The sequence below is a fragment of the Mustelus asterias genome, unplaced genomic scaffold (genome assembly GCF_964213995.1).
Source record: "Mustelus asterias unplaced genomic scaffold, sMusAst1.hap1.1 HAP1_SCAFFOLD_112, whole genome shotgun sequence".
In the NCBI taxonomy this organism is placed as follows: Eukaryota; Metazoa; Chordata; class Chondrichthyes; order Carcharhiniformes; family Triakidae; genus Mustelus; species Mustelus asterias.
The window spans coordinates 30320-56108 of record NW_027590153.1 but is presented as its reverse complement, the minus strand read 5'-3'; the positions used below and the strand labels follow the sequence as shown (position 1 = coordinate 56108).

The window sequence follows — 25789 nt, the reverse complement described above, 5'->3', positions numbered from 1 at the left end:
GTCACCTTGAACCTATGACCCCTCATGAACGTCACCACCGAGCTGGGGAAAAGCTTCCCACCGTTCACCCTTTCTATGCCTTTCATAATTTTATACACCTCTATTAAGTCTCCCCTCATCCTCCGTCTTTCCAGGGAGAACAACCCCAGTTTACCCAATCTCTCCTCATAACCAAGCCCCTCCATACCAGGCAACATCCTGGTAAACCTCCTCTGTACTCTCTCCAAAGCCTCCACGTCCTTCTGTAGTGTGGCGACCAGAACTGGACGCAGTATTCCAAATGCGGCCGAACCAACGTTCTATACATCTGCAACATCAGACCCCAACTTTTATACTCTATGCCCCGTCCTATAAAGGCAAGCATGCCATATGCCTTCTTCACCACCTTCTCCACCTGTGACATCACCTTCAAGGATCTGTGGACTTGCACACCCAGGTCCCTCTGGGTATCTACACCCTTTATGGTTCTGCCATTTATCGTATAGCTCCTCCCTACATTATTTCTACCAAAATGCATCACTTCGCATTTATCAGGATTGAACTCCATCTGCCATTTCTTTGCCCAAATTTCCAGCCTATCTATATCCTTCTGTAGCTTCTGACAATGTTCCTCACTATCTGCAAGTCCTGCCAATTTTGTGTCGTCCGCAAACTTACTGATCACCCCAGTTACACCTTCTTCCAGATCGTTTATATAAATCACAAACAGCAGAGGTCCCAACACATGATCGGTTGGAGAGTGGTTGGGGTGTGGAATGGACTGCCTGCAGTGATAGTGGAGTCAGACACTTTAGGAACATTTAAGCAGCTATTGGATAGGCACATGGAGCACACCAGGATGATAGGGAGTGGGATAGCTTGATCTTGGTTTCAGATAAAGCTCAGCACAACATCGTGGGCCGAACGGCCTGTTCTGTGCTGTACTGTTCTATGTTCTATATTCTAGATAGCCACATGAACAGACTGGGGATAGAGGGATACAAATCGATGGTCTAGTTAGGAACACATGATCGGTGCAGGTTTGGAGGGCCGAAGGGCCTGTTCTGTATTGTTCTTTGTACTCCCCGCGTTGGAGATCTCTACTGCCTCCCAAAGATACACAAGGCAAACACACCCGGCCGTCCCATCGTATCAGGCAATGGGACCCTGTGTGAGAACCTCTCCGGTTACGTCGAGGGCATCCTGAAACCCATTGTACAAAGAACCCCCAGCTTCTGTCGCGACACTACGGACTTCCTACAGAAACTCAGCACACATGGAGCAGTTGAACCAGGAGCACTCCTCGTCACAATGGATGTCTCGACACTCTACACCAACATCCCCCACGTCGATGGCATTGCTGCAACTGCCTTAATACTCAACGCCAACAACTACCAATCTCCAGATGCAATTCTACAACTCATCCGCTTCATCCTGGACCACAACGTCTTCAACAACCAGTTCTTCATCCAGACGCACAGAACAGCCTCAATATGCCAACATCTTTATGCACAGGTTCGAACAAGACCTCTTTACCGCACAGGACCTTCAACCGATGCTATACACTAGATACATCAATGACATTTTCTATCTTTGGACTCATGGCGAACAATCATTGAAACAACTATATGATGACATCAACAACTTCCATCCCACCATCAGACTCACCATGGACTACTCTCTGGAATCGGTTGCATTCTTGGACACACGCATCTCCATTAAGGACGGTCACCTCAGCACCTCACTGTACCGCAAGCCCATGGATAACCTCATGATGCTCCACTTCTCCAGCTTTCACCCTCAACACATTAAAGAAACCATCCCCCATGGACAAGCCCTCCAATTACACAGGATCTGCTCAGATGAGGAGGATCGCAACAGACACCTCCAGACGCTGAAAGATTCCCTCATAAGAACAGGATATGGCGCTCGACTCATCGATCAACAGTTCCGACGTGCACAGCGAAAAACCGCACCAAACTCCTCAGAAGACAAACACGGGACACGGCGGACAGAGTACCCTTCGTCGTCCAGTACTTCCCCGGAGTGGAGAAGCTACGTTCTGGTTCGCCATACTACCAGAAGGACGTGGAGGCTTTGGAGAGAGTGCAGAAAAGGTTTACCAGGATGTTGCCTGGTATGGAGGATATTAGCTATGAGGAGAGATTGAGTAAACTAGGGTTGTTCTCCCTGGAAAGACGAAGGTTGAGGGGCGACCTAATAGAGGTGTATAAAATTATGAAGGGCATAGATCGGGTGAACAGTTGGAAGCTTTTTCCCAGGTCAGAAATGACAAACACAAGGGGTCACAAGTTCAAGTTAAGGGGGGCAAGGTTCAATACAGATATGCGGGGGACGTATTTTACACAGAGGGTGGTGGGGGCCTGGAATGCACTACCTAGCAAGGTGGTTGAGGCAGACACACTAGGATCATTTAAGACTTATCTAGATAGCCACATGAACAGACTGCGAATAGAGGGATACAAACGAATGATCGGTGCAGGCTCGGAGGGCCGAAGGGCCTGTTCCTGTGCTGTATTCGTCTTTGTTCTTTTGACATCTTCTCCGGAGCCTTCAATATGTCATCAATGAAGACGAACATTTCGCCAAGGCCATCCCCACACCGCCACTTCTCGCCTTCAAACAACCTCAAACAGACCATTGTCCGCAGCAAACTACCCAGCCTTCAGGAGAACAGTGACCACCACACAACCCTGCCACAGCAACCTCTGCAAGACATGCCGGATCAATGACATGGATGCCATCATCTCACGTGAGAACACCATCCACCAGGTACACGGTACCTACTCTTGCAACTCAGCCAACGTTGTCTACCTGATATGCTGCAGGAAAGGATGTCCCGAGGCATGGTACACTGGGGTGACCATGCAGACGCTACAACAACGGATGAATGAACACCGCTCGACAATCACCAGGCAGGAGTGTTCTCTTCCTGTCAGGGAAAACTTCAGCAGTCACAGGCATTCAGCCTCTGATCTTTGGGTAAGTGTTCTCCAATGTGGCCTTCACGACGCTGAGCAGAAACTGATAGCCAAGTTCCGCACACATGAGGACGGCCTCAACCGGGATCTTGGGTTAATGTCACACTATCTATAACCCCCACGACTTGCCTGGGCTTGCAAAATCTCACTAACTGTCCTGGCTGGAGACAATACACACCTCTTTAACCTGTGCTTGGCCCTCTCTCCACTCACATTGTCTGTACCTTTAAGACTTAATTATCTGTAAAGACTCGCATTCCAACCATTATCTTGTAAATTGAGTTTGTGTCTATATATGCCCTGTTTGTGAACATAAGTTCTCACTCACCTGATGAAGGAGTGACACTCCGAAAGCTTGTGCTGCCAAATAAACCTATTGGATTTTAACCTAGTGTTGTGAGACTTCTTACTGTGCCCAGAATTGGACACAGTACTCCAGATGATGCCTAACCAGTGTCTTATATAAGTTCAGCATGGCGTCCTTACTCTTGTATTCAATGCCTCTGTTGATTAAACCCAGGATATCATATGCTTTGTTAACTGCTCTCTCAACATGCCCTGCCACCTTCATTTACTTATGTATATATATATATCGATATATATATCAAAGTCCCTTTGTCCCTGCATCTCCTTTCGAGTTTCTCCCTTTATTTTATAGTGTCTCTCCCTATTCTTTGTGCCAAAATGAATTACCTCACATTTCTCTGCATTGAACTGCATTGCCACTTGCCTGTCCAATCCACCAACAAGTCTTTTAAAATTCAAGACCATCTTCATCGCAACTGACAATGCTTCCAATTTTTGTATCATCCACAAATTTGGAAATCATGCCCTGAACATTACAGTCTAGGTCATTAATATATATCAGGAAGAGCAAGGGTCCGAACACTGACTCCTGGGGAACTCCAATACAAACATTTCCCCAAACTGAAAAACAACCGTTTATCACTACTCTCTGTTTCCTGTCACAACCAATTTCTTATCCAATTGCCCACTTAGATATATACACATCAATAACACTGCCTTCTCTGGGTGGTAGAGTGGCACAGTGGTTAGTTAGCACTGCTGTCTACAAGTGCCAGGGACCCAGGTTCGATTCCCGGCTTGGGTCACTGTCTGTGTGGAGTCTGCACGTTCTCCCCGTGTCTGTGTGGATTTCCTCCGGGTGCTCCAGTTTACTTCCACAATCCGAAAGACATGCTGGCTAGGTGCATTGGCAATGCTAAATTCTCCCTCAGTTGTGCCCAAACAGGCGCTGGAATGTTGTGATCTGGGGATTTTCACTGTAACTTCATTGCAGTGTTAATGTAAGCCTACTTGTGACACTAATAAATAAACTTTAAACCTGTTACCACCTCATAAAACTCCAGCGGCTTAGTTAAACATGATTTTCCCTTAATGAATCCATATTTTGGGCATTATGACTGCATATGGGAATAGTTCCAGAGCTGAGGAGCTGTAGTTAAGAGGTTGGATTTGTTAAGGTATCCCAAAAACCCAAGGTATATGATGAAATTAGATAGATATAGAAACAGAAAATAGGAGTAGACCATTTAGCCCTTCGAGCTGCTCCACCAGTCATTTTGATCATGGCTGATCATCAAATTCAATATCCTGATCCCACCTTCCCCCCCATCCTTTGATCCTTTTAGCCCCAAGAGTTATATCTAATTTCATCTTGAAATCATACAATGTTTTGTCCTCAACTATTGTGATAGTGGAGAAATTTCTCCTCATCTCAGTCCTAAAAGATTTATGCCTATCCTCAAACTATAACCCCTAATTCTGGACTCCCCCCAGCACTGGGAATATTATTTCTGAATCCACCCTGTGTAATTCTGTTAGAATTTTATAAGTTTCTATGCAAACCCCTCTCACTCTTCTAAAATCCAATGAATATAATCCTAACCGACTTGTCTCTGTTTATATGACAGATCTGCCATCCCAGGAATCATGTCGGTAAACAAGTTTTGACAAAGGGTCATCTGGACTCGAAACATCAGCTCTTTTCACTCCTGACAGATGCTGCCAGACTTGGTGAGATTTTCCCGCATTTTCTCTTTTGGTTTCATCATCCTGGTAAACCTTCACTGCACTCCCTCTATAGCAAGGACATCCTCCCTCAGAATAGGACACCAAAACTGCACAGAACTATTTGCTATTTTTGGCATTAATGTGAGGATATAGTGTCTGATAGAACCATAGAATCCTACAGTGCAGAAGGAGGCCATTCAGCCTATCGAGCCTGCACCGACAACAATCCCACCCAGGCCTTATCCACGTAACCTCACATATTTCACAGTCATAGAGTCATAGGGGTTTACAGCATGGAAACAGATCCTTCGGCCCAACTTCTCCATGCCGCCCTTTTTTTAAAAAACCCCGAAGCTAGTCCTAATTGCCCGCATTTGGCCCTCTCGACCCATCTTACCCATGTAACTGTCTAAACGCTTTCTAAAAGACAAAATCACAATACTACTACTACCTCTGGCAGCTTGTTCCAAACACTCACCACCCTCTGCGTGAACAAATCGCCCCTCTGGACCCTTTTGTATCTCTCCCCTCACCTTAAACCGATGCCTTCTAGTTTTAGACTCCCCTACCTTTGGGAAAAGATATTGACTATCTAGCTGATCTATGCACCTGCTAATCCTCCTGACACTAAGGGGCAATTTAACATGGCCCATCCACCTAACCTGCACATTTTTGGAGTGTGGGAGGAAACCGGAGAACCCGGAGGAAATGCACGCAGACACAGGGAGAACGTGCAAACTTCACACAGACAGTGATTCAAGCTGGGAAACAAACCCGGTTCTCTGGCGCTGAGAGGCAGCAGTGCTAACCACTGTGCCACCGTACCGTCCCGTCTCACTCCAGGTGCAATTTTACCGACAAACGTGGAAGCTTTTAGTCATAGAGAAGCGCAGAAAAGGCCCATCGAGTCTGCACAGAAAATAACTACCAGTAAAGTCACGCTAATCCCGTTTTCCGGCACTTGACCCATATCCTTGAATGTTATGATATTTCAAGTGTTCAGCCCAGTACGTTTTAAAGGTTGTAAGGTTTCTGGCTTCCACTATCTTCCTAGGCAGCACATTCCAGATTTCCACCACCCTCTGGATGAATTTTGTTTTCTCAAATCCCCTCTGAATCTCCTGCCCCTCACCCTAAATCTATTCCCCCTCGTGATTGATCCCTCAACCAAGGGGAACAGCTGCTTCTTATTCCCCTGCCCATACACCCCAATCATGTCTCCCCTCCTCCTCCCCCATTCTTCTCTGCTCTAAAGCCTATCCAGTCTCTCTTTATAACTCAAATCTCCATTCCAAGCAACATCCTGGTAATTCTTCTCTGTATTCTTCCTATAGTGAGGTGACCAGAACTGCACACAGTACTCCAGCTGTGGCCGAACCAATGTTCTGTACAGCTCCAACATAACCTCCTTGCTCTTATACTCTGTGCCACAACTGATAAAAGCAAGTGTCGCATATGCATTCTTAATTACCCTATTCAACTGCTCCGCCGACTTTAGGGATCTGTGAATAAGTACCCCAAGGTCCATCTGTTCCTCTGCTTCCTGGTGTCTTGCCATTCATTAAATACTCCCTTGTCGTGTTTCTTCTTCCAAAGTGCATCATCTCACATTTATCAGGATTAAATACCATCTGCCACTGCTCTGCCCATCTGATCAACCCATCTATAATTTCCCATAACCTTCTTCTTCATTATTAACCTAATAATTAACCCTACCAATCCTAGTGTCATCTGCAAACTTTCTTATCATTCCCCCCACATTTTCATCTGTATCATTTATATAACAAATAGTAAGGGGCCCTGTACTGAACCTTGCGGTATGCCATTGGAAACCATCCTCTAGTCACTCAAACAGCCTTCTACCCCACCCTTTATGTCCTATTACTAAGCCAGTTTTGGATCCATCTCGCCAAGTTTCTCTGAATTCCATGTGCTTCAACTTTCTCAATCAGTCTTCCATGTGGGACCTTGTCAAAGGCTTTGCCAAGATCCATATAAACAACATCAACTTCACTTCCCTCATCCATACATTCGATCACTTATTCAAAAAATTCTATCAAATCTGCTGGGCATGAACTCCCTCCAAAGCCATGCTGACTATCCCTAATCAACCCATGCCTTGTTTTATCAAAACAAACTTTAACACAGTTTAACTATAACAAATGAATTAGCTTAATACTTACCAATTGAACAATACTTGAACATGACAAGTTACAATTCTTAACTGCTAAGCTTTCCCTACGAGTTCCAATTCAAGCAATATTCCTCTTACAGACTTACAACCCCTCTTCAAAATCAGTTAGCAAACACAGGCTTACGTGCTTGTATTCAAGTTGTCAGTCCTAGAGTTCTCAGAGCACTTCTGGAGAAAGAGAGACATTGCTTCTTTCAGAACCAGGCAGGATCTGGCTGTTAGAAAATAAAAGAGAAGCTCCCCCCATTAGCACATGACTGTCTCTGTCAATCAACCAAATCAAAACTCTACTCTGAAACCCTAAGGGAAACGGGGTTTCATGGTGAGGGTGGCACAGTGGTTAGCACTGCTGCCTCACAGTGCCAGGGACCCGAGTTCAATTCCAGCCTTGGGTCACTGCCTGTGTGGAGTTTGCGCATTCTCCCCATGTCTGCATGGGTTTCCTCCGGGTGCTCCGGTTTCCTCCCACAGTCCAAAGATGTACAGCTTAGATTGATTGGCCATATTAAATTGCCCCTTAGTGTTGGGGGATTAGCGGGATGAATGCGTGGGATTACAGGGATAGGGTCTGGATGGGATTGTGGTTGGTGCAGGCTCGATGGGCCAAATGGCTTCTTTTTGCACTTTAGGGATTCTATGATTTTATGAAACCTAAGTAAACACAAATGCATCAACTTTGTTTAGACAAACACACCAACATTCCAGGATATAAAATCTTCAGGCGAGACGAGGAGGAGGTAAAGGGGGAGGAGACATTGCATTATTAGTTAAGGATCAGTTACTACAGTAGGGAGAGATGATAACTTGGAGGGGGCATCAAATGAAGCTTTGTGGGTAGAGCTTAGGAATGCAAAAGGGGCAGTCAAATTGTTAGGTGTTTATTATAGACTCCCAGGTAGTCCGAGGGATATTGAGGAGCAAATATGTGCTCAATTTGCAGAGATGTGTAAAACAATAACAACAGGGTTATTATATTAGGTGGTTTCAACTTTCCCAACATTAACTGGGATATACATGGTGTTAAGGGCTTGGATGGAGCAGATTTCTTGAAATGTGTACAGGAGAACCTTTTAAATCAATATACGGAGAGTCCAACAAGGGAAGGAGCTGTGCTAGACCTGATTCTGGGGCATGAAGCTGGACAGGTGGTGGTGGCAGTGGAGCATTTTAGTGATAGCGATCACAACATGGTACAATTTAAGCTTGTTATGGATAAGGAAGTAGACAAGCTGCAAAAAAAAAGGTTTTGGATTGAGGGAGAGCGGATTTTAATAAAATAAGGCAGGATCTAGCCAAGATAAACTGGGAACAGCTACATGGAAAAATCTACAGAAGAGCAGTGGGGGCATTCAAGAAGAAATCAGGGAAGGTGCAAGGCTGGCATGTTCCCTCTGGGGTGATAGGTAGGAATAACAAGCCCAGAGAACCATGGATGACCAGAGATATTCAGGATACAATAAGAAAAAAGAAGGCTTTTAAAAAGTACAAGGGGAGCAAATCCGTGGCAGCCTTAGAAGTGGATAAATCTCCAGGTCTAGATGAATAGTGCCCTAGGCTGCTGTGGGAGGCAAGGGAGGAGATTACCCAAATTTTAAATTTTTTTCTATCCACGGGGGAGGTGCCTGACGAGTAGAGAACAGCTAATGTGGTTCCGCTATTTAAGAAGGATTGTACAGAAAAAACAGGGAACTACAGACCAGTGAGTCTCATGTCAGTGGTAGGGAAACTATTGGAGCAACTTCTGAATGAGACCATCTATCTCCACTTGGAGAGACAAAGCTTGATCAGGGATAATCAGCATGGCTTCATCGCAGGGAGGTCATGCCTAACAAATCTGATTGAATTTTTTGAGGAAGTGACCAGGTGTGTAGACGAGGATCGTGTGTAGTCAATGTAGTTTATAAGGATTTCAGCAAAGCATTTGACAAGGTCCACATGGGAGACTTGTAAAGAAGGTAAATTCACATGGGATACAGGTTAATTTGATAAAGTAGATTCAAAATTGACTCAGTTGTCGGAAACAGAGGGTGATGACAGAAGGCTGCTATTGTGACTGGAAGCCAGTGTCCAGTGGTGTACCACAGGGATCTGTTTTGGGTGCCCTATTATTCATCATTTATATAAATGATATTGATGACTATGTGGGGGCTAGGATTAGTAAGTTTGTGGATGTCACAAAGATTGGGCGGATGGTTAACAGTGAGGTGGAGTGTATTGGGCTGCAAGAAGGTATAGACGGAACAGTCAAATGGGCAGATAAGTGGCTGTTGGAATTTAACCCTGAAAAGTATGAGGAGTAATTTTACAAGAAAGTACACAATGAATGGTGGGACACTAGGAGGTTCTGTGGAACAAAGCGACCTTGGTATATTTGTCCACAGATCTCTGAAAGCGGAAAGGCATGTTCGTCGGGTGGTGAGAAAGGCATATGGACACTTGCCTTTGTCAATCGAGGCACAGATTACAAAAGCAGGGAATTCATGTTGGAGTTGTATAGGACTTTGGTGAGGCCACAGCTGGTGTGCAGCTCTGGTCGCCACATTATCGGAAGGATGTGATTGCATTGGAGGGGGTACAGAGGAGATTCACCAGGATGCTGCCTGGGGTGGAACATTTAAGTTATGAAGAGAGGTTGCGTAGGCTTGTGTTGTTTTTGTTGGATGTTAACCTGTATCCAGTATTTGCCTCCCACAGCAGCCTTGGGCACTATTCATCTAGACCTGGAGATTTATCCACTTTTAAGGCTGCCAACGCCTCCAATTAACCTGTATCCCATGTGAATTTACCTTCTTTACAAGTCTCCCATGTGGACCTTGTCAAATGCTTTGCTGAAATCCATATATGTTGTTAGACTTCTTACTGTGTTTATCCCAGTCCATCTCCACATCTTGTTTTTGTTGGAGCAGAGAAGACTGAGGGGGCGATCTGATTGAGGTGTACAAGATTATGAGAGACATGGACAGGTTGGATAAAGAGCAGCTGTTCCCCTGAGTTGAAGGGTCAGTCACGAGGGGACATAGGTTCAAGGTGAGGGGCAAGAGGTTTATGGGGGATACAAGGAAAAATGTTTTTACCCTGAGGGTGGTGATGGTTTGGAATGTGCTGCCTGGGAGGTGGGTTGCCTCACATCCTTTAAAAAGTATCTGATGAGTACTTAGCACATCATAACATTCAGGGTTATAGGCCATGTGCTGGCAGATGGGATTAGGTGGGAGTTCAAGCATTTCAAATGTGTTGGCATGGACTTGATGGGCCGAAGGATGGGCTGTGTGATTCTCTGATTTTATGTTTCTATGATTGGCAATGCTAAATTGCCCCCTAGGGGCCCAAGATGTCGAGGTTAGATGGATTAGCCATGGTAAATGTACGAGGTTACAGGGATAGGATGGGGAAGAGAGTCTGAGAGGATACTCTGTCAGAGAGTCGGTGTAGACACGATGGGCAGAATGGCCTCTTCTGCGCTGATTCTATGATTATCATAGATTGGACAAGTTGATACTGTCTTCCTTGATGAAGAACAATTTGAGAGGAGATTTGATAGAGATATTCAAAATCTTAAGAGTTGTGGACAGAGAAGTCATGATGGAGTTGTATAGAACTCTGGTGAGACCACACAGCTGGAGTACTGTGTGCAGTTCTGGTCGCCACATTATAGGAAGGACGTGAACACACAGGAGAGGGTGCAGAGGAGATTTACCAGGATGCTGCCTGGGATGGAATCTTTAAGTTATGAAGAGAGATTGGATAGGCTTGGGTTGTTTCCGTTGGAGCAGGGAAGACTGAAGGGCGACCTGATTGAGGTGTACAAGATTATGAGGGGCATGGATAGAGTGGATAGGGAGCAGTTGTTCCCCTTAGTTGAAGGGTCAGTTACGAGGGGATACAAGTTAAAAGTGAGGGGTGGGAGGGGGGGGGATTTGAGGAAAAGCGTTTTTTCTCAGAGGATGGCGAAAGTCTGGAATGCACTGCCTGGAAGAGTGATGGAGGTGGGATACTTCACATCCTTTAAAAAGTACCTGGATGAGTACTTGGCATGCCATAACATTCAAGGCTATGGGCCAAGTGCTGGCAAGAGGGATTAGGTGGTCAGGCCAGGACATTTCATGCATCTGTGCAGACTCGATGGGCTGAAGGGTCTCTTCTGCACTGTAGCATTCTGTGACAGAGTAGATAGGGAGAAGCTGTTCCTATTGGTGGAAGGATCAAGAATCAGAGAGTACAGATTGAAGATAATTAGTGATAGAAGCAATGGAGACACCAGAAGGGTTTCACACAATGAGTGATTTGAATTTTGAATATGGTAGAAGTTGGTTCAAAGGAGACATTCAAGAGGGAATTGGTTTATTACGTAAGAAGGAAGAATGTGCAGCATTACAGGGTGAATGAGGTGGGATGGCACTAGGTGAATTGCTCATTCGAAGAGGCAGCACAGACATGGCAGATAAAATGGCCTCTTTCTGTGCTGTAACAATTCTGTGATTGTGTTGATTCACTGCATGTTGGTCACATGGAAACAGAGTGAACATTTCCCAACATCTGAAACAACCTCAGCTCAGGACAGACATGACACAAAGTGCCCTGTGGATATACTGCTACTCCACCTACCCCTTCTTCACATACTGATATGCCAAATCCCTCAAACCAGGTCGGAATATGGAAATTCGATGCCATGTTGTCTTCTGGCTGATGTCACCTGCAAAAATTTAGCAACAACTTTAACAAAACATTCTTCATTGTCCGGCCTGATGAAGTGTCAAGGTGATACGATTCATAGAATTGTGTCAATTATCTCATCATGCACGGGCTCTTTGCAAGGTTTATAAGATCATAAGACATAGGAGCAGAATTAGGCCACTCGGCCCATCGAGTCTGCTCTGCCATTCAATCATGGCTGATATTTTTCTCATCCCCATTCTCCTGTCTTTTCCCCATAACCCCTGATCCCCTTATTAATCAAGAATCTATCTATCTCTGTCTTAAAGACACTCAATAACCTGGCCTCCACAGCCTCCTGCGGCAGAGTTCCACAGATTCACCACTCTCTGGCTGAAGAAATTCCTCCTCATCGGGGTGGCACGGTAGCACTGCTGCTTCACAGCTCCAGGGACCTGGGTTCGATTCCCGGCTCGGGTCACTGTCTGTGTGGAGCTTGCGTGGGTTTTCTCCGGGTGCTCCAGTTTCCTCCCACAGTCCAAAGATGTGCGGGTTAGGTTGATTGGCCATGATAAAATTGTCCCTTGGTATCCTGAGATGCGTAGGTTAGAGGGATTAGTGGATAAAATATGTAGGGATATCATAGAATCATAGAAACCCTACAGCACAGAAAGAGGCCATTCGGCCCATCGAGTCTGCACCGACCACAATCCCACCCAGGCCCTACCCACACACGGGAGGAAACCGGAGCACCCGGAGGAAACCCACGCAGACACGAGGAGAATGTGCAAACTCCACACAGACAGTGACCCAAGCCGGGAATCGAACCCAGGTCCCTGGAGCTGTGAAGCAGCAGTGCTAACCACTGTGCTACCGTGCCGCCCAATATGGGGGTAGGGCCTGGGTGGGATTATGGTCGGTGCAGACTCGATGGGCCGAATGGCCTCTTTCTGCTCTGTAGGGTTTCTATCATCTCTTTTTAAAGGATCATCCCTTTAGCCTGAGGTTGTGCCCTCTGGTTCTAGTTTTTCCTACAAGTGGAAACATCCTCTCCACGTCCACTCTATACAGGCCTCGCAGTATCCTGTAAGTTTCAATAAGATCAAAGAACAACAAAAAACAAAGAACAAAGAACAATACAGCACAGGAACAGGCCCTTCGGCCCTCCAAGCCCACGCCGCTCCCTGGTCCCAACTAGACCATTCTTTTGTATCCCTCCATTCCCACTCCGTTCATGTGGCTATCTAGATAAGTCTTAAACGTTCCCAGTGTGTCTGCCTCCACCACCTTGCCCGGCAGCGCATTCCAGGCCCCCACCACCCTCTGTGTAAAATATGTCCTTCTGATATCCGTGTTAAACCTCCCCACCCCCTTACCTTGAACCTATGACTCCTCGTGAACATCACCACCGACCTGGGAAAAAGCTTCCCACCGTTCACCCTTTCTATGCCTTTCATAATTTTATACACCTCGATTAGGTCACCCCTCATCCTCCGTCTTTCTAGTGAGAACAACCCCAGTTTACCCAATCTCTCCTCATAACTAAGCCCTTCCATACCAGGCAACATCCTGGTAAACCTCCTCTGCACTCTCTCTAAAGCCTCTACGTCCTTCTGGTAGTGTGGCTACCAGAACTGGGCGCAGTATTCCAAATGCGGCCGAACCAACGTTCTATACAACTGCAACATCAGATCCCAACTTTTATACTCTATGCCCCGTCCTATAAAGGCAAGCATGCCATATGCCTTATTCAGTACCTTCTCCACCTGTGACATCACCTTCAAGGATCTGTGGACTTGCACACCCAGGTCCCTCTGCGTATCTACACCCTTTATGGTTCTGCCATTTGTCGTATAGCTCCCCCCTACGTTAGTTCTACCAAAATGCATCACTTCGCATTTATCTGGATTGAACTCCATCTGCCATTTCTTTGCCCAAATTTCCAGCCTATCTATATCCTTCTGTAGCCTCTGACAATGTTCCTCACTATCTGCAAGTCCAGCCATTTTCGTGTCGTCCACAAACTTACTGATCACCCCAGTTGCACCTTCTTCCAGATCGTTTATATAAATCACAAACAGCAGCGGTCCCAATACAGAGCCCTGCGGAACACCACTAGTCACAGGCATCCAGCCAGAAAAAGACCCTTCCACTACCACCCTCTGTCTTCTGTGACCAAGCCAGTTCTCCACCCATCTAGCCACCTCCCCCTTTATCCCATGAGATCCAACCTTTTGCACCAACCTCATCCTTCTAAACTCCAACGAGTACAGACCCAGAGTCCTCAACCATTCCTCATACGACAAGCTCTTCATTCCAGGGATCATTCTTGTGAACCTCTTTTGGACTCTATCCAAGGCCAGCACGTCCTTCCTTAGATACGGGGCCCAAAACTGCTCACAATACTCCAAATGGGATCTGACCTTATACAGCCTCAGAAGTACACCCCTGCTCTTGTATTCTAGCCCTCTCGACATGAATGCTAACATTGCATTTGCCTTCCGAACTGCCGACTGAACCTGCACGTTAACCTGAAGAGAATCTTGAATAATGACTCCCAAGTCCCTTTGTGTTTCTGATTTCCTAAACATTTTCCCATTTAGATTCTGATTTCCTAAGCATTTTCCTCCATTCCTCCTTCCAAAGTGTATAACCTCACACTTTCCCACATTGTATTCCATCTGCCACTTCTTTGCCCACTCTCCTAACCTGTCCAAGTCCTTCTGCAGCCCCCCTGCTTCCTCAATACTACCTGTCCCTCTATATATCATTGTATCATCTGCAAACTTGGCAACAGTGCCTTCAGTTCCTTCTTCCAAATCATTAATGTATATTGTGAAAAGTTGTGGTCCCAGCACTGACCCTTAAGGCACATCACTAGTCACTGGCTGCCATCCTGAAAAAGACCCCTTTATCCCCACTCACTGCCTTCTGCCAGTCAGCCAATCCCCTATCCATGCCAGGATCTTACCCTTAACAGCAGGGACACAACTTATTTAACAGTCTCCTATGCGGCACCTTGTCAAAGGCCTTCTGGAAATCTAAATAAATCACGTCCACTGATTCTCCTTTATCTAACTTCCTTATTACCTCCTCAAAGAACTCTACAGATGTATCAGACATGACCTCCCCTTGACAAAGCCGTGCTGACTCAGTCCTACTTAATCATGCACTTCCAAGTACTCTGCGATCTCATCTTTAATAATGGATTCTAAATTCTTGCCAATGACCGAAGTCAGGCTAACCGGCCTATAATTTCCCGTCTGCTGCCTCCCTCCCTTCTTAAACAGCGGTGTTAAATTAGCTACTTTCCAGTCCTCTGGTACCCTCCCTGCCTCCAGTGATTCCTGAAAGATCACCACCAATGCCTCCACAATTTCCTCAGCTATCTCTTTTAGAACCCTAGGTGTAGTCCATCCGGTCCAGGTGATTTATCCACCTTCAGACCTTGCAGTTTCCCCAGAACCTTCTCCTTAGTGATGGCCACTACACTCACCTGTGTCTCCTGATTCTCCTGGAGCTCTGGCATCCCACTGGTGTCTTCCACCGTGAAGACTGCTTGCAAAGTAACTATTCAGTTCCTCTGCCATCGCTTTGTTTCCTATTATTACTTCTCCAGCCTCATTTTCCTGTGGTCCAATGGCTATTTTTGTTTCTCTCTTACTTTTTATATACTGAAAAAAACTCTTCCTATCTTCTTTTATATTACTAGCTCGCTTACACTCATATTTCATCTCCCCCCCCCTTATTGCTTTTTTAGTTGTCCTCTCTCGCTTTTAAAGGCTTCCCAATCCTCTGGCTTCCCACTAATCCTTGCCACTTTGTATGCTTTTTCTTTTGCTTTTATGCCGTCCTTGACTTCCCTCGTCAGCCATGGATGCCTCATCCTCCCCTTAGCATGTTTCCTCCTCCTTGGGATGAATTTCTGTTGTGCCTCCCGAATAACTCCCAAAAATTCCTGCCATTGCTCTTCCACTGTCTTCCCTGCTAGGCTCCCTTTCCAATCAACTCTGGCCAGCTCCTCCCTCATGTCTTTGTAGTTACCTTTATTTAATTGTAATATCGTTACATCTGATTCCAGCTTCTCCCTCTCAAACTGCAGGGTAAATTCTATCATATTGTGGTCACTGCTCCCTAAACGTTCCTTCACCTTAAGTTTCCTAATCAAGTCTGCCTCATTACACATCACCAAATCCAGAATTGTCTGTTCCCTAGTAGGTTCTGTCACAAGCTGCTCCAAAACAAACCATCTCTTAGACATTCCACAAATTCCTTTGTCCTTTCTTTGTCCATTTAGTTGCAGTAAACTGATCCAGGCCCACCCTCGGACGGAAAAAACAGTCTTAGTGCAGAATGGAGAATGAATAATTCAAAGGAAAAGAAGGAATGGTTGTGATGGGAGAGAGTGAATGGAATAATAGGTCTGTCAGGGGCAGCGATATGGGGAAATCAATGAATCCTAAAGAAAGGACTATGGTTTCCTCACAAATCGCAAATGCAGCCTGAAAAAGTTGGTGATTCTCAAGTTTGCATGCACTTCCAATCTATAAAACCTGCTCTCTTTCTCCCAGTTCTCCAGGTGTTTGAAATCTGCCCTTCAGTTTTCTTTCAGAAATTGCTAGAAGCTAAAGAAAATTTCATAATTGGGAAGTTGTGCATGGAGCCTGAAGAGATAGGAGAGGCGCTAAATGAATATTTTTCGTCAGTATTCACACAGGAAAAAGACAATGTTGTCGAGGAGAATACTGAGATATAGGCTATTGGACTAGACGGGATTGAGGTTAATAAGGAGCAGGTGTTAGCAATTCTGGAAAGTGTGAAAATAGATAAGTCCCCTGGGCCGGATGGGATTTATCCCAGGATTCTCTGGGAAGCTAGGGAGGAGATTGTAGAGCCTTTGGCTTTGATCTTTATGTCATCATTGTCTACAGGAATAGAAGACTGAAGGATAGCAAATGTTGTCTCCTTGTTCAAGAAGGGGAGTAGAGACAACCCTGGTAATTATAGACCGGTGAGCCTTACTTCTGTTATGGGCAAAGTTTGGGAAAGGATTATAAGAGATAGGATTTATAACCATCCAGAAAGGAATAATTTGATTAGGGATAGTCAACACGGTTTTGTGAAAGGTAGGTCGTGCCTCACAAACCTTATTGAGTTCTTTGAGAAGGTGACCAAAGAAGTGGATAAGGGTAAAGCAGTTGATGTGGTGTATATGGATTTCAGTAAAGCGTTTGATAAGGTTCCCCATGGTAGGCTATTGCAGAAGATACGGAGGCATGGGATTGAGGGTGATTTTGCGGTTTGGATCAGGAATTGGCTAGCTGTAAGAAGACAGAGGGTGGTGGTTGATGGGAAATGTTCATCCTGGAGTTCAGTTACTAGTGGTGTACCGCAAGGATCTGTTTTGGGGCCACTGCTGTTTGTCATTTTTATAAATGACCTGGATGAGAGCATAGAAGGATGGATTAGTAAATTTGCAGATGACACTAAAGTCGGTGGAGTTGTAGACAGTGCGGAGGGAAGTGGCAGGTTACAGAGGAACATAGATAAGCTGCAGAGCTGGGCTGAGAGGTGGCAAATGGAGTTTAATGCGGAAAAGTGTGAGGTGATTCACTTTGGAAGGAGTAACAGGAATACAGAGTACTGGGCTAATGGTAAGATACTTGGTAGTGTGGATGAGCAGAGAGATCTCGGTGTCCATGTGCATAGATCCCTGAAAGTTGGCACCCAGGTTGATAGGGATGTTAAGAAGGTGTACGGAGTGTTAGCTTTTATTGGTAGAGGGATTGCGTTTCGGAGCCAGGAGGTCATGCTGCAACTGTACAAAACTCTGGTGCACTTGGAGTATTGCGTACAGTTCTGGTCGCCGCATTATAGGAAAGATGTGGAAGCATTGGAAAGGGTGCAGAGGAGATTTACCAGGATGTTGCCTGGTATGGTGGTTGATCGTATGAGGAAAGGCTGAGGGACTTGAGGTTGTTTTCGTTAGAGAGAAGAAGGTTAAGAGGTGATTTAATCGAGGCATACAAGATGATCAGAGGATTAGATAGGGTGGATAGAGAGAGCCTTTTTCCTCGGATGGTTTTGGCTAACACAAGGGGACATAACTTTAAATTGAGGGGTGAGAGATATAGGACAGATGTTAGAGGTAGGTTCTTTACTCAGAGAGTAGTAAGGGCGTGGAATGCCCTGCCTGCAGCAGTAGTGGACTCGTCAACATTAAGAGCATTCAAATGGTTATCGGATAAACATATGGGTGATATTAGAATAGTGTAGATTAGAGGGGCTTTAGGTTGGTTTCACTGGTCAGCGCAACATCGAGAGCCAAAGGGCATGTACTGCGCTGTAATGCTCTATGATCCATGTAAGGTCTTTCTGATTTGAGGTGTTAGATAGATGGAGAATTCTCTTCAGAGATAGTTCCTTTAGCTGGCAGGGTGGAGAACCACTCCAGGGATAGAACATAGAACATTACAGCACAGAACAGGCCCTTCGGCCCACGATGTTGCGCCGAGCTTTATCTGAAACCATGGTAGCACAGTGGTTAGCACTGCTACCTCACAGCTCCAGGGACCTGGGTTTGATTCCCAGCTTGGGTCACTGTCCATGTGGAGTTTGCACATTCTCCCCGTGTCTGTTCCGGTTTCTTCCCATGGTCCAAAGATGCGCGGGTTAGGTCGATTGGCCATGCTAAATTGCCCCTTAGTGTTCCAGGATGTGTAGGTTAGAGGGATTAGCAGGGGTAAATGTGTGGGGTTGTGGGGATAGGGCCTGAGGTGGGATTGGTGTCAGTGCAGACTCGATGAGCCGAATGGCCTCCTTCTGCACTAGAGGGTTTCTGTGCTGGCTCTCAGTTGAACTCAACCAAACCCACCAATTGAACTGCCGGCAGGCAGGCAGTTGAGCTCCTATGCTTATATTTCTGAAGATCTATGCATTTTCCACATCACAATTGGTTTGATGCTGACAACAAATTCAAATCTGATAGATTCCCTTTAGCTTTAGTCTTCTTTAATCTGATATGCTTTCAAAATGCAACTACCTGCAAAGCTTGTTACGAAGGCAACCCTGGTCCTAGTTGCAAGTGTTGCAATCTATTGACCGTGTATTTTAAACATTCAAACATTGAATACGAAACCAGCTGTTAAAGGGACCATGCACTGTTCTTTTCTAGTATCTTACATTCTTTACAAATATTCTTTACATCTTTACAAACTCAACTTCACAACAACATCTCACAGAGGCTGGAAGAGGTTTTAACACATTCATGAAATGTGTCACCTTACCAAAGGCACTCCTTCGATCTCTGATCTGGTTTGCTGATCAAACTGATCTTACACTTCAGCTATGACTAGATGCCTTTGGCTGTTATTGGTGAAAATTTGGGACAACACAGTGGCACAGCAGCCTCACAGTGCCAGGTTCAATTCTGGCCTTGGGTGACTGTGTGGAGTTTGCAGGTTCTCCCTGTGTCTGCATGGCTTTTCTCCGGGTGCTCCAGTTTCCTCCTACAGTCCAAAGGTGTGCAGGTTAGGTTCATTGGCCATGCTAAATTGCCCTTTTGTGTCAGGGGGATTAGTACGGTAAATACGTGGAGATAGATGGGAATAGGGCCTGGGTGGAATTGTCGGTGCAGGCTTTATGGGCTGAATGGTCTTCTGCACTGTAGGGATTGAATTCTATTCTATGAAAAGCATATTAGAGACGTTCATTGATGATCTGGCAGAAATGCAGCTTCTACGCTTCATTAACAGTTGCTGTATTCTACTTTGAGATCAGCTTCAACCTCCCCTTGACAGTGTTCATGTCCCTCCAATCTTCCTGGAACGCCATGATGTGCAGAAAAAACCTCCCTCTGACTATTCTCTAGCCTCCCCCAATAACCCTGGATCCCATAGTTATTGTTGCAGACATTCCTGCCCTCCCCCTTGAACACATCACTGTTGATGTCCCCAAGCCCCATTATGGACCTCACTCCCCCACATCTTGAGTGTGCGCTGTGGCCGAATGGCCTGCAGGGATTTAATTGTTAATATGCTGAAAGATCTTCAATCAAGCAAACCTGATTTCTGGGCCAAAGTTGTTTTGAAATATGTTGGGATTTCCTGTGGCCAAGCTGGCCTGAAACCTACCAAAGGACACAAGGTGTTAGATGTAACAGTTGTCTACAGCAGGAAGGATGTGTTTACAGACTTTTGGTGCCAGTGTTCCTTATATTGGCATTGGAATGTAAGCTATATGCACTTAAGACCTAACCATGAAGGGGTCTGGAGTGTCCAGAGCCTCTGTGCTAGCTTTATCTGATTGGCCCAATCGAACAAGCAATCAGGTTTCTGATCAATTCATTGGCCAGTTGCCAAGGAACCTTTGGGGTATAAGAGCTTGTGTGCAGTGTGGAAAACCCCGGGGATCAAAACTCATTGGAAAAAGAGACAACATCTGGAAAGAACAGACAGGCTGATATCCATATGGGAAAATCCTGGCCAGGTTTCATGTCCAAGTAGAAATCAACCTTAAGTAACGCATAGTGAATATTTACATAGAAAATAGGAGGAGGCGGCCATTCAGCCCTTTGACACTGCTCAGCCATTCATCACAATTATGGCTGATCGTCCAACTCAATAGCCTAATCCTGCTTTCTCCCCATAACCTTTGATCCCATTCACCCCAAGTGCTATATCCAGCCGTCACTTGAATACATTCAATGTTTTGGCATCAACTACTTCCTGTGGTAATGAATTCCACAGGCTCTGGGTGAAGAAATGTCTCCTCACCTCCATCCTAAATGGTCTACCCCGAATCCTCAGACTGTGACCCCTGGTTCTGGAGTCCCCTACCATTAGGAATATCCTCCCTGCATCTACCCTGTCTAGTCCTGTTAGAATTTTATAAGTCTCTATGAGATTCCCCCTCATTCGTCTGAACTCCAGCGAAAATGATCCTAACCTAGTCAATCTCTCCTCATACATCAGTCGGAACCAGCCTGGTAAACCTTCGCTGCACTCCCTCAAGAGCAACATCATCCTTCCTCAGAAAAGGAGACCAAAACTGCACACAATGCTCTAGGTGTGGGGCCTCACCAAGGCCCTGCATAATTGCAACAACACATCCCTGCTCCTGTACTCGAAACCTCTCGTATTGAAGACCAACATGTCATTTGCCTTCTTTACCGCCTGCAGCACCTGCATGCTGATCTTCAGTGACTGGTGCACAAGGACACCCAGGTCCCGCTGCACACTCCCCTCTCCCAATTTACAGCCATTCAGGTAGTAATCTGTCTTCTTGTTTTTGCTTCCAAAGTGAATGTCACATTTATCCAAATTATACTGCATCTGCCATTGATTTGCCCACTTACCCAACCTGTTCAGGTCATTCTGAAGGATCTCTGCATCCTCGTCACAGTTCACCTTACCACCAACTTGGTATCATCTGCAAACTTGCATTTTGTTCCCTGATCCAAATCATTAATATATATTGTGAATAGCTGGGGTCGCAGCACCGATCCCTGTGGCACCCCACTCGTTACTGCCTGCCAATTTGAAAAGCACCCATTAATTCATACTCTTTGTTTCCTCTCTGCCAACCAGTTTTCTATCCATCTCAATACACTTCCCCCAATCCCATGCGCTTTAATTTTTGCACGATTATGCAGGTCTTTCTGAAAGTCCAAATATACCACATCGACTGGCTCCCCCTTGCCAACTCTACTAGTTACATCTTCAAAGAATTCCAACAGATTTGTCAAGCATGATTTCCCCTTCATAAATCCATGCTGACTCTGTCTGATCCTGCCACTGCTTTACAAATGCTCTGCTATAAAAAGTCTTTAATAATGGATTCGAGAATTTTCCCCACTGCCGATGTTAAGCTTACTGGTCTATAATTCCCTGTTTTCTCTCTACTTCCCTTTTTAAATATTGGAGTGACATTCGCTGCCCTCCAATCGGCAAGGATTGTTCTAGAGTCCACTGAATCCTGAAAGATGACCACCAATGCATCCACTATTTCCAGAGCCATTTCCTTAAAGTAGTCTGGAATGTAGATTTTCAGGCCCTGGGGATTTATTTGCCTTCAATCCCATCAATTTTCCCAGCACCATTTCTCTACTAATATTGATCTCCCTCAGTTCTTTCCTCTCACTAAATCTTGCATTCTCCAACATTTCTGGTATCTGATTTTTGTCCTCCTTTGTGAAGAGAACACCAAAGTATGTATTCAGTTGCTCGGCCATTTCTTTGTCCCCTATTGTACATTCTCCCGTTTCTGTCTGAAGGGGACCGATATTTGTCTTCACCAACCTCTTTCTCTTCACGTATCTATAGAAACTTAGTGTCAGTCTTTATATTTCCTGCAAGCTTACTTTCGTACTGTATTTTCCCTGCTTAATCAATTCCTTGGTCCTTCTTTGCTGAATTCTAAACTGCTCCCAATCCTCAGACCCAAGGGGTCTCGTACAGCTATGATTCCCTTCTCATTACACAGTACCTAGTCTAAGATGGCCTGCTCTCTAGTTGGTTCCTCCACATATTGGTCAAGAAAACCATCCCGTATACACTCCAGGAATTCCTCCTCTGTGGCATTGTGGCTAATTTGATTTGCCCAATCTATGTGCAGGTTAAAATCACCAATGATCACCGATATTCCCTTATCACATGCACTTCCAATTTCATGTTTAATGCCATTCCCAACATCAACACTGCAGTTTGGAGGTCTGTATATGATACCCATTAATGTTTTTTGCCCCTTGGTATTTCTCAACTCCACCCATACAGATTCCACGTTGTCAGAGCTAATATCCTTTCCCACAATTGTGCTAATTTCTTCTTTAACCAGCAGTGCCACTCCATCACCTTTTCCTTTATGCCTGACCTTCCTAAATATTGAATACCATGGGACATTCAATTCCCACCCCTGGTTACCCTGCAGCCATGTCTCGGTAATCCCAATTATATCATACCCGCTTGCATGCTAATCTGCATGATTAGTCAATCCACTTTATTGTAAATGCTTCGCATATTAATGCGCAAAGCCTTTTAGCTTGTCTTCTTAACACTGTTTATTGGTATTTTTCTCTATAGCCCTGTTTGAACTTTGTCCTTGGTTTCTCTGCTCTCACTTCTCTTATTCCCTTTTCTACCTTTTGTTTTTGTCCTTGCTCCCTCCTTCCCTGGCTCCTTACATAGATTCCCATCCCCCTGGCATATTAGTTTAAACTTCTTACTATATTAGTTTACACCCTCCCTAACCACTCTAGCAAACAGTCCCCCTCGAACATCATTCCTTGAATGCTTGCCATTGCCTATCCACTGTCACCCCTGTAAGTAATTCTCCCCAATCTATCAAGGCCAACTCACGTCTCATATCTTGATAGTTTCCTTTATTAAGCTTCAGCACCCTAGTCTCCAAATCAACTACTTCACTCTCCATCTTGATAAAAAAATTCTATCATGCTATGGTCGCTCATCATAGAAATCATAGAAATCCTACAGTGCAGAAGGAGGCCATTCGGCCCATCGAGTCTGCACCAACCACAATCCCACCCAGGCCCTACCCCCATATCCTTACATATTTACCCGCTAATCCCTCTAACCTACGCATCTCAGGACGCTAAGGGGCAATTTGTAGCATGGCCAATCAACCTAACCCACACATCTTTGGACTGTGGGAGGAAACCGGAGCACCCGGAGGAAACCCACGCAGACACGAGGAGAATGTGCAAGTGACCCAAGCTGGGAATCGAACCCAGGTTCCTGGAGCTGTGAAGCAGCAGTGCTAACCACTGTGCTACCGTGCCGCCCAAAGGGTCTCCAAATCGCCAAAGGGTCTCGCACAGCTAGATTGGCAATGATTCCCTTCTCATTACACAGTACCCAGTCTAAGATGGCCTGCTCTCTAGCTGGTTCCTCCACATATTGGTCAAGAAAACCATTCCTCCTCTATGGCATTGTGGCTAATTTGATTTGCCTAATCTATGTGCAGATTAAAATCACCCATGATCACCGATATTTCCTTATCACACGCATCTCTAATTTTGTGTTTAATGCTATTCTAACATCACTTCTACAGTTTTGGGGTCTATACATGACACCCACTAATGTTTTTTGCACCTTGGTATTTCTCAACTCTACCCATACAGACTCCACATTGTCAGAGCTAATATCCTTTCTCACTATTGTGTTAATTTCCTCTTTAACCAGCAATGCTACTCCAGCCCCTTTTCCTTTATGCCTGTCCTTCCTAAATACTGAATATCCTGGGACATTCCGTTCCCATCCCTGGTCACCCTGCAGCCATGTTTTTGTAATCCCAATTATATTGTACCTGTCTACATCTATCTGCGTGATTAGTTCATTCACTTTATTACAAATGCTCCATGCATTAAGGCACAGAACTTTTAAGCTTGACTGTTTAACCTTGGTTTATACATTGCAAGTATTTACTATTGCCTTAAGGAGCTACAAAATAAAAGAAATTGTGTTTAAGTATCTTAAGTCGACTTTGAGGTTAAAACACACAGGTTTGTACAATGGTGTGCATGGTGGCATATAGAAGAGAAAACCCATCCAGGAGAACTTTGAGTATCTCCCCCCTTGATTACCTTTTCCCCAATGACAGGTTGCAGATAATTCTCCTGACAATGACCATTCTACCTGCAGTCCATACCAAGCAAAACAACCCCATCACCACTGACTGCAAGACAATGACCACATCCTATGCACCGAGCTATGCCTGATTCTCATTGAGCTCACAGTGGGACTATGGCTTGTGTGCCATGCATATGATTCTATGTTTCTCTGAGGCTGCTGTAGGAGATCAGGGAGGAGATAGCAGATGCCCTGAGGATGATTTTCCAATCTTCACTAGAAATGCAGACATAGTTCCATTGTTTCAAAAGAGATTGAAGGAAATACCGAACTTAGTCTTACATTGGTGTTGGGCAAGTTCATAAATCTTATCTTTTAGGATCGATTCTAACTGTCACGTAGAAAGGCATGGACTAGTTAGGGATGGTCAGCATGGATTTGATAGTGGATGTTGTGTATATGGATTTAAGCAAGGTGTTTGACAAGATCCCACATGACAGATTGGGCAAAAAGTAAAAGCTTATGGGATACAGGGTAACAGAGTCATAGAGGTTTACAGCATGGAAACAGGCCCTCCAGCCCAACTTGTCCATGCTGCTTTTTTAAAAACCCCCCAAGTTAGTCCCAATTGCCCGCATTTGGCCCATATCCCTCTATACCCATCTTACCCATGTAACTGAACGCTCTTTTAAAAGACAAATTTGTACCCGCCTCTACTACTACTTCTGGCAGCTTGTTCCAGACACTCACCACCCTGTGTGTGAAAGAATTGCCCCTCTGGACCCTTTTGTATCTCTCCCCTCTCACCTTAAACCTATGCCCTATCCCCTACCTTTGGGAAAAGATATCTAGCTGATCTATGCCCCTCATTATTGTATAGACCTCTATAAGGTCACCCCTCAGCCTTCTACGCTCCAGAAAAAAAGGCCCAGTCTATCCAGCCTCAATAAATGGCAATATACTAAGGAGGATAGATGAAGAGAGAGATCTTGGCGTACACATACACAGGTCACTGAAGGCAGTTCTCAAACAATGACAGGACAGAGTACAGGAAAGAAATAGAGAATCTGGTGAAATGGTGTGATGACAATAATCTCTCCCTCAATGTCAGCAAAACTAAGGAGATAGTCATCAACTTCAGGAAAGTAGTGGAGGACATGTCCCTGTCTACATCAATGGTGATGAAGTGGAAATGGTCGAGAGCTTCAAGTTTCGAGGTGTTCAGATCACTAACCATCTGTCCAAGTCCCTCCATGATGTGGGGATGCCGGCGTTGGACTGGGGTAAGCACAGTAAGAAGTCTCACAACACCAGGTTAAAGTCCAACAGGTTTATTTGGCAGC

The 25789-nt window shown here is 45.2% G+C and overlaps 1 protein-coding gene across 4 annotated transcripts in view; it reads right to left on the bottom strand.

Annotated features, from left to right (window-relative positions):
• Positions 1-25789, bottom strand: part of ssbp1 (single-stranded DNA binding protein 1) — a 71349-nt gene that overhangs the window by 34012 nt on the left and 11548 nt on the right. For 2 of the 4 annotated variants that reach the window (XM_078203004.1, XM_078203005.1), the window contains exons 2-3: positions 19925-19990; positions 11815-11902 (exon numbers count right to left, since the gene is read on the bottom strand). In XM_078203004.1, the coding sequence (XP_078059130.1) occupies positions 11815-11902; positions 19925-19990 (154 nt within the window). The remainder of the gene's footprint in view (positions 1-11814; positions 11903-19924; positions 19991-25789) is intronic. The other 2 variants (XM_078203007.1, XM_078203006.1) reach the window with 1 other exon arrangement.